This window comes from Pteropus vampyrus, unplaced genomic scaffold, assembly GCF_000151845.1.
Source record: "Pteropus vampyrus isolate Shadow unplaced genomic scaffold, Pvam_2.0 Scaffold56, whole genome shotgun sequence".
Lineage (NCBI taxonomy): Eukaryota > Metazoa > Chordata > Mammalia > Chiroptera > Pteropodidae > Pteropus > Pteropus vampyrus.
Window position 1 is genome coordinate 7,663,565 of NW_011888837.1, and position 13,241 is coordinate 7,676,805.

The window sequence follows — 13,241 nt, forward strand, 5'->3', positions numbered from 1 at the left end:
TTGCTAGAAATTTAAAGAAAAATCGGTTCTAGAATTGATCTTAGTTACCTAACTTTAGTATAGTGCTTACAGTCCAGTCTGTTATTTATTCAGCAAACATTTTAGAGGTATTTACTATCTTTTAGGTACTCTTTTATTTTGTAGTATATTCTACTACCAAAAGTTTTCAATTAATTTCAATAAAAATTAGTACCAATGATTGAGATACAAAATGGTCATATTATTTTTGCTGGATTAATTCTCTACCCTTCTCCACCTTGATCTGTGCCCCTGGAAGCTGTCCTCTGGGGTCATTAACTAGGCTCTTTTGCTTTTAGGTTCGTTTCAGCCAGTAGGAGATCAGAGGGCTGGAAGAGAGTAATTAGAGGATTTATTCCATGTCATCTTCCTGCTGGTTGTGGTTTGGTTGTGGCTGCATTCCTCGGGTTTGGCCATCTTCTCATTCCATCAGCTATAGCACTCTTCCCAGGTGCTGGCAGCACTCCCTGTTCTAGAAACTGTTTCCTCTCCTGTCTCCTTTTAGGCCTGATGGTGTTAATGACATCCCACTGTTGCTGGCCCAGGATGCTTCACCATCCCCTGTTGGTTTCCATTAATCCTGCCCATATCTTTGTAAATTGTGCTTTTATTCCTTTAATCATATCTTTTGAGTTTACCTGCCATAATCCTGACCTCTACGTTATCATTTAACATCTCAGACCACTATAAATATCCAAGTAGTCTATGGATATAATAACCACAATGCTTTTTATATGATACTTGATTAAGAAAGAAGGGAAGTAGGAGAGAAAGATGAAGACTAACACCAGTTAACTTTGATGAGGAGGAGAGGGGTAAGATGGTTAAGGAAGATAAAAGAGGCCTCTTCATTCTACATCTACTTTGCTTTGCTCACTTTACTAAATACCTATAAACCATCAAAAGAAATTTATAACAATATCAACAATTAGGTTTATCTCCACAAACTCAAATAACATTTGTTTCAGGAGTGAGTATCAAATAATTAAACCAACCCCCTAGATCAATAAACAAATACTAAAAAAGTTTGGTAAAAATTTTCCCAGATTCTTCCTTGGTAATTCTTCCATGTTAAGTAAATATAGTCCCTGCATTTCAGTGGCTGCCTGTGACCACTGGAGAACCAAAAGTCTACTGAATTGCTTTTCTAAGATAAGAAATCAAGGAATATTTTTAGAGTTATTTAAAAATTTCCCTGATGAATGGATTGCAATCATGGCTAAATTATTTACAGAGATTAGCAATGGAAAAGTTTTATTTAAGGTTATTTTGCCATTATTTAGAAGGCAGAAATGAATAAATCATAAAAATTAAATCTTTTGGAAATAATCTTAAAATTATTTGGCAGACATTGAAAACGTGAGAGTCTAGGAAAGATCCAGTCACATAATTTACCACGATTATACAAGAAGCTGACTAACCAACTGTTGTAGCTTTTCCATTATTTATTGCATTGAGATTCAGAGTAAATACTTTTCTCTATGAAAATCTTAATTCTTGTATTTCAGAATCAGCTATACTGTTTCGTTTATTCAGTAGAAAAATAATTTGGCATAAATTAGCTGCTCTCTGTGTAAGGGGAGTCCTATATTTTTCCTTCTTTAGTTTCACAGAAATACGTTTTTCTAAGAAAAAAAATATCTAGTATCCTCATGGACATGAATTCTGATCATCAGGGAATTAAACTAAACCAAGATAACTGTATCCATAATACTTCTGAAACTTTATCATAATTATAAAAATAAAATGCTATCAGGCTAATATCCCCGGTGTCTCAAACAATCCCCTAAAATCTATATTCTGTGTATTTAAAGTATGTTTCATTCCATTTTTATTTATGTTGACTTCAAAAGCTATTGCAAGGAGGAAACGAGTGGAGGCAGGGCAAATTCCTGAGGAGAGTACGTAGAATGAGACAAGACGAGGCTGAAGACAAAATCTGGGAGAACAACCATTATATAGGGCCTGGGCATGGAGGTGGTGCTCACAAAGGAGCATAAGAAACGAGGTCAGAAAGGTAAGAGGGAATAAGGAGAATGGGATCATCCAGAAGCCAAGAGCAGCTGGATGGCAAAACTGAAAACCTATGATCAACATTTACACAAAACTAGGCGAGTTATTTCTATGAACTCCAACATAAAATCAGATGGGGAGAAACTATCCATAACCACAGCACCCAGAAGAAATCAGCATTCATGTGACAGAAAAGCAGAAAAAACAATGGGGTATCTAAAAGACCCCAAAACATGAAACTGCAAAATAGTCAACAGATATTCACTAGAAGTGAAGCAGTCCAGTTTGAGAATAGCAGCTAAAACTGGGAGAGGTTTTACAACCAATGGTTCAGACCCCTCATGAATGAGGGTCTGGTTCAGACCATTGGATATGCTACCAAGACCAGCAGAGGTATTAGTTGAGAGTGAGGGGAATCTAGAAGTAGGAGGTGATGAGTATTTGTTGTGGTCATGAGCAAAGCTGCAGCAGCAAGGGCTGAAGTTTACCCCAATATCCTTCTTGCATGCATACGTCTAGTCTTTAAAAAATTAGGTATATATTTATTATATATAAATACTTTCATTATATGTAAATACCTATTGTTTGTTGGTATTTTCTACATAAAAAGTAATATCTTTATCTTTCTGTAACTTTTAAAAAATCTAAAATCTAAAAAAAAATCTAAAATTAAATCACTCTGCATAGATCTTTGTATTCTTTATAAGTTGCTACATTGAATCCATTGTTTACTTAGGTTGGTCCTTTGGAAGTTCCTTTTCCTTACAGAGCATCACAAACAACAGTGAAACGCACATCTTTTGTACATTCTTGTGTGCAGTGGTAAATATATCAAAAAATGAATTGACGGGTTGTAATAGATGTGGTCAAAGTGCTCTCTAGAGTAGCCATTTACTCTCCCACCAGCGGTATGTGTATGTGACGTCTTTCCCCTCAGACCATCACTAGCACTTGATGTCAACCTTTTTCTTTTTTGTCAATGTCATATGTGAAAAAGTCTCATTGTTCTAATTTTAATTTCCCTGACAATTAGTGAGACTGGTCATCTTTTTAAATGTATCTTGGCCATTTGTATTTCTTTTGAGAATTGCCTGTTGATATCCCATGCTCCACATCCCCCGCCACAATTTGTTTTTCAAACCTTCTTTCTGTAGATTTCTGACTCTTAGTTGATGACCTCACTTCTTCAAGTCAACAAGAAGAGTTAATCAGGCTAGAACTCCCTTCAGTTTTCTGTGATGAAACTTATGAAACTATCTTAACTTCTGCCCACTCACTCTTCCTTCCCTCCTGTGTTCATAGTGCCTACCTTGTATAGTGCCTTCTCTCCATTTACTGAATATGTTATTATTTCGAACACTCATTATCATGTCCCACCTTCCTAAGTAGAGGCAGAAAATCACCTTCCCAGTTTCTCTTGCTCCTGGTGTATCTTCGTGGGACTTAGGCACTCCCAATGAAAGTCTGCCAAGGTCTAAAGCTGGAGCAACGTGAAAGCACCGTTCCATTGCATATCCTTGGGGCCAGGTGTTTCTCCCAGCCGTTGAGAAGTCTCTAAAATTGTCCCAGTAGAATAGGGAATCTAACAGCATAGGGAATATAGTCAGTAGTATTGTAATGGCTGTATGTGGAGTCAGATGGATGATAGAGTAATCAGGGGGATCACTTTATAAACTATATAAATGTCTAGCCAATGTATTGTATATCTGAAACTAATAATAATAAAAAGAAAAGCCATCTATTTAGAATTAAGTCTTCCAAAGACATTTGCTGCCCACTTGGGTGGGGCCTTCCTTTGCCACATGTTGTCTTACAGTTTGGGTATAGAAATGAAGACATCTCTCTAGGGGTGAGCTGTCTCTGGATTCTGTTTTGCATGTTGCCTCCTTATAGCTAAAACCCTCGACTGCTAGCATCCAAAAGTTAATGACTCATGATCACATGAGTAAAAAAAAGCATTAACCGTTAAAAGATTATTGCCTTATTTATGTACTTTGTCATGGCTAATCACTTGTTTGTATTAAGATGAACTGTTATACTCAAAGCCACTGAAGTTTAATTTAAAAAATGATAATAATGATAATATGTTTTTCTTTAAAAAATGTAAGTGTAATCCCAGAAGGATCAGAGGGAAATAGGGAAAAAAAGGTATTCAAAAAATGTTGGCTGAAAAGTTTACAAATTTTGTGAAAACTAAATTCATAGGGCCAAGGATTACAAAGCATTCTAAGCAGAAAAAACAGAGAAATCACTCTAAGGAATATCTTAAAATTGCTGAAAACCAGTGGTAAGTAGAAAATCTTAAGGGAATCTAAAGTAAAGGGACACATTATGTAGAACAAAATAAAGACAGAAAAGACTGAACATTCTCATCAGAAATAATATGGGACATGACATCTTTAAAGTGCTGAAAGATAAAAAGTCAACCTGGAACACTAATTCGGCAAAAGTATCTTTCAAAAATTAAGGTGAAATAAATTATTTGTTCAGCCAAACAGAAGCCAAGATAATTTGTTGTTAGCAGACCTACACTACAAGAAATGTTGAAAGTTTTTTAGGTAGAAGGAAAATCATGTTATCAGGAGACTTGAACCTGTAAGGAATGAAAAGCACCAGAAATGCTAAGTATGTGAATAAACGAAAATACTTTGTTTCTCAATTTCTTTAGAAATAATTTTCTTTAAAAATAATTGACCATATAAAGTTGAGAAATGACTCATGATTCCATCGAGCATGATAATGATAAGTAAAGCAACCAACTTCAATCTTCAACTTGTTTTCTAAGTAGATCCTGTCATTTGTTGCCATACATTAGTATAGATGAGTGCATAGCTATCCAAATAATTTTGTGTGGCCCAGGTTAGGCACGTAGGAATGCATAATTCACTTCATATACAACTTTTTAATGGCTTTTATTGTGTAAAATACTCTTTTGACCTCAAGCAATTTATATTCTGCTAGAACTCCATAGTTTCACAGAGCTAAGCTGAGAGTTCTTCCCATAAGCTCACTTAGTAATATATTTAAGAAAACTTACACTCATTACACTCAGATCATCTCACTTTTTGTAAAGCAAAAACATCTCCATTGCTTTTTCTAATAAATGTTAATTCCACTAGGTGGAGGCATTTGCTCAGTTTTGTGGTTCACACTGCAGAAGCCAGGGATAGCAAGGATAGTAAAGCGGGTGCGGGGGAGGAACAAGTCAAAAAAGAATGCAAATAGCCCACCCCAGGCCTGGTGCTTTGCATTGTATTTCCTTGGCAAATTTATCCACGTTTGCTACACAGAGTGCAGTATTTGCATTTAATATTTAGCAAATAAAAGTAGCAAGTTTTCTATGTTGATAATGTATAGAGTTTTTGGTTTTCTTCCAATAGTTTGAACTTTAAAATAGCTGCTATGGGTCAAATAGGTTATTAACCATGCATCTTAAGTTTTCTCATTTAATCCTGTTTGACAGTTCTTGCATTCAACTGTGATGCATTAAGGTTCTATAACAATAAAATATATACTATTTTCACTATATTTCAGATATTTCATATTTAAGATGATAATATAAGGACCATTATTACCATATATACATTTTTATGTAATAGTCTTTATATTAGTAAGTTCAGATAAATTGACACCTTTAAATTATGGGGAAACAATATTCTTTTTTGAATATGCTATGCAAGTGACAAAAATATGTGAGGCAATTATTAAAGTAACAAGGTTCAGTGGGATGTGGGAAATTTTTTTTCAATAAAGCTTTTTGTGGTCATTTTCGGTTTCTACTTTTCTGTTTTTATTGGTACCAACACTATATGGAAACAATATTTTTCTACATAAATAGGAAATTCATCTGCTCTTTATTTTGTACTTCAAATTATAATGCTCTGTGTCATCAGTTAATTTGCTTCAAAGAGGTAAGTCTCTGAAATGTTGACTTATTCTAAAAGCAACCCAATTCTCTTTTTGGACGATTGGTTTTTTAAGTCTTTCTTATATGAGTATTATTGTTTCCAGTGTTATTGTTTTAAAGATACTGTATTAATTGGCTACAGCTGTTTTCATAAATTGATTAAAAACACAACAGACTTTTGTCCTCCAATTCCTTAGAGAAAATTTAATGATTAATGCTATTATTTTTTTTTTTAAATCTAACGTCTATGGGAAAAGGATGACAATTCAGATGTTTATAAAAGTACAGTGTTGTTGAGAAAGTATTCTAATTTTTCATATCCAATAGATCTCATCTAATTTTTAAGTAATAAATTTGATTTTCTATTAAAAAAATTATTCAGTATATGCTAGATAAAATAAGATGTCCACAACTGATTTTTTGTTTAGGATGAAGCCCTGGCTCGCCAGTTGGTGGAGCTAGGCTACCGAGGGACTGGCGAGGTGGTGAAAAGGGAAGATTTCGAAGCGAGAAAGGCAGCTATAGAGATTGCAAGGCTGGCTGAAAGAACTCAGAAAAAGTAAGTGTCCATGTTCCAAATCTAGATTTTATAGTATATTGTAGAGTCTCTGGAAAAATCCTTTTTTTTTTTTTTTTTTTTTTTTTTTTGCATTGTTGTAATTTAGAAACATTGGTTGAACAGGTAGAACTTGGAATCTCCTAAGTGTGTGTTCTGCAGATCAGGAACTGTGGAATGCTTGCAAGAAAGCCATGTGCAACTGTGAGCTACTAATTTAAGAAATAGGAGTACCAAAATATGGTCATCATACCAATGAAGTCCTATGAATGTTTAACTCAATATTATTGGCTTTATGTATTTACGCAGTAAAAATATGAGTAACTTTTACCTTAGAATTCTTTGTATTTTGAGGCCTATAAACCCTTGGCATTATTTATGTTCTCACATTTTTGTAAACATTGTTCATTCAACTCTTAATGATTGCTGGCTTTTGCTAATGTTACTAATATATGGTTATATAAAATATATTAAACATATTATGAAAGAGATGTATACCTAAAGTGAACTGTATCAAACTGAAAAGACAATTAGAAAAGTACTTGACAAAATAATTAGCTATTTACTTTTCAAAATGAATGCTAAAGTTGTAAATGTTGCAGGGGATAATTACTTAGAAATTGGTATATTATTCTTAGATAACATTTAAAAAATACCCAGGAGTTATGAGTAGAAAACTTCCTTATATTCGTTATAAAAAATAGTAGTGGAATGTGAATTGGTTCTGGGAATATGCAATTTTAATTGATTGTTCTAGTAGTTATTGTGTTTAAGAACCATAGGATATTGGAATTTAAAATACTGACATTTGTTAATATATTAGTTCTCTATTGCTGCCATAACACATTACCAGAAACTCAGTGGCTTAAATTTACACGAATAGATTGACTCATAGTTCTGTAAGTCAGAGTCAGAGTAAAGTGGCTCAGATGGGTTCTCTGCTCAGTACATCACAAGGTTGAATTCCTGTTGTGGCTGGATTGAATTTTTGCCTGGCGGCTGAAGATGAATCTAATTATACTCATTCAGGTTGTTGGCCATGTTTAATTTCTTGTGATTGTAGGACTGAGGTCCTATGTCCTTGTCAGCTATCATGGTCTTTACTCCCCCGGGTCACCCAAATTCCTTTTTATGCTTTCCATGGAGTACCCCTCCAGCAAGAATGGGTCGAGATCCTCTCACCCTTCAAATCTGTCTGACTTACCTGTTCTGCACATCCTTCCCAACTTCAACCAGAGAAAGATCTCTTCTTTTAAGGGTTTATGTAATCACACTGTGTCTATCTAGAAAATCCAAGGATAATCTCCATATTTTAAGATCTGTAACCTTCATTATATCTGTAAAATCCCTTTTGTCATGTAAAACAACATATTTACAGGTTCTAGGGCTTAAGGCAGGGGCATCCTTGGAGGGGGGCATTCTGCTTGCCACAGGCAATTTATATAGACCTTCAGTAATTTATTCAACACAGTTATACTTGGTTTTTATTCTTAAAAAATTGAAATGATGCAAAGTACATGTGTTCAATGTGAAATGTCTTATATAAAACATCAAGGATGTTTTAAATATCTACTCCTGCCCCTGACTGATAAGCATTTATTGATACCTACAGGAAGAGTCTTCCTGCCCCTGACTGATAAGCATTTATTGATACCTACAGGAAGAGAAGACTCCTGTAGGTATCAATAAATGCTTATCAGTCAGGGGCAGGAGTAGATATTTGTAAGATTTTATAAGGAATTAATGAATATTTATATTTTATTAGAGACGTATTCTATTTCATATTAAGAGGAATTTGTCATGTTTAATGTTTAAAGTTAAATTCCATCTGTGTTTATATCCACGTCATGTTTGAGGATCAAAGTGGGTATTTATTCTATGCAATAGTTTCTTGAACTGGCCAGAACTGGAAGCCATTAGTCTACTTAAGTGCCAGTCATGGGAGACTAATCCCCACCCAGAGCTGCTAGCATTGGAAGACCCTTTCATCTACAGATCTTCTCAGCTTGCCTTTGTAATGGGTGGGCCCCATATGTTTCCTTTTGCCCCATGTGGGGAGTCACTTTGCTCCCTTCCCTGCCAGGCCCATTGTACTGTTATTGGCAGCAGGGCCAGCAGAATGTCCTAGAGTCAAACATGTCCCGTGCTGTGTTTACTGGATGATCACTTTGAAAACAATGCACAAAAATCTGACTGCCTGCCAGCTGGTACCGACTTGGAAACACTTGATTCTACTATCAGATTATCTTATATTAACTTCTCTAATGTGCAGGTGAGCAGCCCCAAGTCAATCACAATCCTGTGCTCTAGCAATCAATTACAGAGCCCATTTCAAGAAGTTCTAGCATCTCGGAGGATGTCACTTATTTATAATAGATTTAGAGGGTAATGAGTCTGGAGAGAGGAAAGTTAAAGATACCGGGAGGGAGCATTTGGAGTATTTTGCCAGAAGAAGGTATAAGTTGAAAAAATTATTTTGGGCTTTTATTCAGTCATTCACTTCACAAATACTCATGGACAAGCAAACTGCATTATGTGCAATGCTAGGTGCTGAGGGTGTGATAGAACATGTGACTTAGTCCCTGCTTTTAAGAAATTTGAGGGTTAGATAAATGAAAGACAATTACATTGCTAATGGGAATATAAAATGGAAAATAGTTAGGCAGTTCTTTAAAAAGTTAAACATAGAGTTACTGTATATCCCATGAATTCCACTCCTAGGTATATATTTCAACTCTAAGGGAATTGAAAACATAGGTCCACTTAAAAACGTGTATTTTTAATATATAATATATACAAAATGTAACAATATTATTCATAGTAGACATAAAATGAAACAACCCAAATGTCCGTCAACTGATTGATGGATAAAAATGTGTAAAATATATGTATATATATGTATGTATATGTATATATGATAGAATACTATTCGGCCATAAAAAGGAGTTAAGTACTGTCATGTGCTACAGCATGGATAAACCTTGAAAACAGTAGGCTAAGCAAAAGAAGCCAGGCAAAAAAAAACCTATGCATTGTGTAGTTCCATTTATATAAAATGTCCAGAATAGGTAAATCCCTACAGACAAAAAGTAGATTTGTTGTTACCACAGGATGGAAGGAAGGGTGAATGGAAAATGACTGCCGATGAGTGTGGGGTTTCTTTTTGGGGCGATGAAATGTTCTGTAATTAGATATTAATGATTGCACAACTTTGTACATATACTAGGAACCATTGACTTGTACACCTTAAAAACTTGAATTTTATGGTATGTGAATTATATCTCAACAAAAAAGGCAATTACAACAGAAGGTAATATATGCCGTCATGGGTGCTGTGGTGACACTTTGAAGTAAAACTATGTCAAAATTTGGAGGGATGTGAAGCACAGGGAAAGCTCCTGATGTAAACCTCATCTCTCATCTCTCCTCCACTGAGATTCATGCTAGCTGGGTGTAGTAGTCACAAGGCAGAGGCTACAAAGGTTGGAAAAAAGAGATGAGAGTAACTTAGCTGGTGCTCTTTTTGTCGTGACAGTATTCTTTCCCCCAGGGGCTGTCCATGGTGTTTACTAAGTTAACTACCATCATAAGCTCCAGAGAATTTCTATTTGTAGTGAGAAGTTCAGTTTATTTCTATAGTTGTTAGAGAGATGGGCCTTGATTATTTGCCACTCAGATTAAATATTAGGTTCTTGGGGTCTCGTTAGTGGTATAACTGAGTTGTCCGTTAGGCTGAACACTGTCTCCTGGATAAGCTTGTAAGATCCTCAGCCTCTTCACTTTGGGTCAGCTTATCTTTTTGGGAGATGAATTAGCCCCTCTTAGAACTGCTTCTGGGATAATTACCTTATTTTACCGAAACATGGCATGTGAAACACAGATAGATGGAATAAGTGGTAGCTTGATGGAGCTGGTAATTGTACTGGTTATTGTCATTTTCTTGAGAAATTTTGTGATGAGCCTTTGGGAATTCCTGTAAGAGTTCCCTGTACTAGTCTGACAGAAGTCTCAGATGCTGAATATACAGGGATCCCTGTGATCTTTTTCACTTAAATGAAGAGGATAGTTATGGCGATTTAGGAGAAGGTTCTTGTGCCCTTTATCCTCCAGTGTATCGGGGACTAAATGTAAAAGCTGGGCAAATCCCCAACTTTCCTTATTCTGGCCATTCTAATCAGTTTATTGCCTGTCAACTACTTTCTGGTATGATTTGGAATTGTCTTCTTCACTTTGTTTTTAAAAATAGGAGATGGAAATATCTATTAGTTGACTAAATACTTTTAATTTTATGAGGATGAAGTTGGATAAAAGGCCAAAATTTGTTTCATATAAAATGGCTATTTTATTCACTTTATGAACAAAAGTGAATACCATATACTTGTGAATTAAATGAATTTATGTAAGTTTAAAGTGTTCTGCCAGATAAAATGTTATTTCTGTGAAATGGTTTCAACTTTTTACTTTGCTTTAAGTACTATATTTCAAAAAAGTTATTCTCATGTTTTGTAGCTATCAAAAAATACGGATTAGCTTCTCCAAGGATGCAGACAATGAGTTAGAAGTGCAAAAGGTTTGTTGGGGGAGTAACACCTGTGACAGGAAAAGTGAGGAAACAGAGCTAAGCAGGGTCAGAACCTCGATGTCAAAATTACAAAGACTCTCCCAGCACAATAGAAAGCTTCAGAGGAAAGGTTGCTCATTAAAGGAGTCCCACACTGGGGGAAATGGTCAGGCCCTAGTACTCCTACTGTGTCGTTATTGGCTGTCCAATTATTGGCCCCAAAGAAAGTATGATTTCAGCTTGAAAGCTGTAGCAGACCCTGAAAGGGTTAACAGCTGGGGGCTGTCAGCTCAGCAAACTCCTCACAGCTAGGCAGCAAGGCCTTTCTTTCTCCAACAGGTATCTGAGTGATAACCTCTCCATGCCTGCTGCAGATCTCTCCTGGTGACATACAGATCCACTTTGGGCATGCAGGGAACAGCTCCTCCAGAGCACTGAGGGCCTCTCTTCCTGAGAAGAAACTCGGAATCTGAGGAAAATTAGTGGATGAGCTACAGTCCTCATCCCTGCTGTTGGTTTGGGGGCCAGGACTGGTTCTTATTATCTTCATCTGCTATTCATTCTAAATCCTCTGTCTGCAGCTATCAACGCTTTAGGTCTCATTCATACTTTCTCAGGCTGGGGTTGCTGCATTTGTCATTCTCACTTAAAATTTCATAAGGGAGTACCAAGAGGTGCCCACTTAGGTCATTTGAGTTTGTCACACATTCCTCCCTACCCCCATTCTGTTAACAGCAGTCCTACTCCTGCTACCGATAAGCATCATTTTCTCTTCACAAGATAGTGTCTCCTCTTCTTGCCTGCTGGTCTCTGGACACAAGAAGCCCAAAGTGCCCTCGTGACAGCCATAGCTTATAGTTCAGTGAGACACTTGCTATTTCCCCTGGTGAGAGTGTCTTAAAGGATGGCACCTCACCTTGAACTATATTGCCTCCAAGTTGGCGATTCATCTGTGCCTTGTGCCTTGTGCCTTGTGCCTTGTGCCTTGTGCCTTGTGCCGAGGTTATATGCACACCACTTACTTCCAGGGCTGTGGACCTCATCACTAGAGAGCTCATAGGAAGAGTTCCAGTCCCCAAACCCCAATTTACTGCCTGCTTTCTCAGTCTACTCCAGAAACAATCTATAACAGATTAGCCTCTCTGGGAAACAGGCATAAAAATAGAGTTAGGAATTCCAAAGTTTAACTGAGAAGTAATAAACATGAAATGAAAAGGGTTGGACAGAGGAAGCTATCAGATCTTACTGCCCACCTGGCAAAGTCTCTGCCAGACCAATGGAGGATCTGAAAAGCAGAGATTGCCTTTTAGAGGGGTACCCCATTTGGTGAACCGTTGTCTTGCTCAGTGATTTGTAGAGACCACCTGAGAACATGACATCTCAATTGCTGAGGCTGATCAATAGATGTCTAATCAATGTGTTGTATACTTGAAACTAATTTAAATGAATAAATTTATTTTAAAAAAAAAAGTTAACTGGAAGCTGTCAGCTAACCTTCTCTTTCAAGCCAGGCAGCGAACCCTTTCTTTTTATAATTCATTTTTGAAATTCAGATTTATTGGTGTTTGTAGTGTTTAATTTGATGAGTTCTGACAAATATATAAAATAGTGACCACTCCATGATCAGGATAAGAACATTCCATCAGTTTGAGTTGCATAGAACTCAAAAAGTTTCTTTATGCCCCTTTGTATTTGTGCTTTCCTCCCAGCCTCTGACAACTGCTCATCTGATTTCTGTACCTAGAGATTTACCTTTTCCAGAATGTCATGTAAATGGAATCATACAGTATATAGCTTTTTTTTCCCACTAACTATAAGGCTTTTGAGACCATGTGGTTGCATGTATGTTTGTTCTTGTTTACTGCTGAGTAATAATTTCATTTAATGGATGGACAACGATTTGTGTATCCATCCACTCTTGACTTGTTTCTAGGTTAGGCTTTTCTGACAAACCTTCTGTAAATATTCATGTATAGCTTTTTGTAAGGACATATATTTTCATTTATCTTAAGTAATTAAGGATGGAGTTGCTGATTCACATGGTAGGTGTATGTTTAATTTTATAAGGAACTTTCTAATGATTTTCTGAAGTGTCTGTATCATTTTACTTTCCCACTAGCAATGTTCCAGTTGTTCTAGTTCCTTGACAATACACATAGTATTGTCAGTTTTAAAAATTTTAGCCA

General features: G+C 36.1%; 1 protein-coding gene across 2 annotated transcripts in view; it reads left to right on the forward strand.

The window, feature by feature from the left end:
• CUNH4orf22 (chromosome unknown C4orf22 homolog) overlaps window positions 1-13,241 on the forward strand; it is a 541,171-nt gene that overhangs the window by 2,699 nt on the left and 525,231 nt on the right. For both annotated transcript variants that reach the window (XM_011360593.1, XM_011360592.1), the window contains exon 2: window positions 6,367-6,497. In XM_011360593.1, coding sequence (XP_011358895.1) covers window positions 6,367-6,497 — 131 coding nt within the window. The remainder of the gene's footprint in view (window positions 1-6,366; window positions 6,498-13,241) is intronic.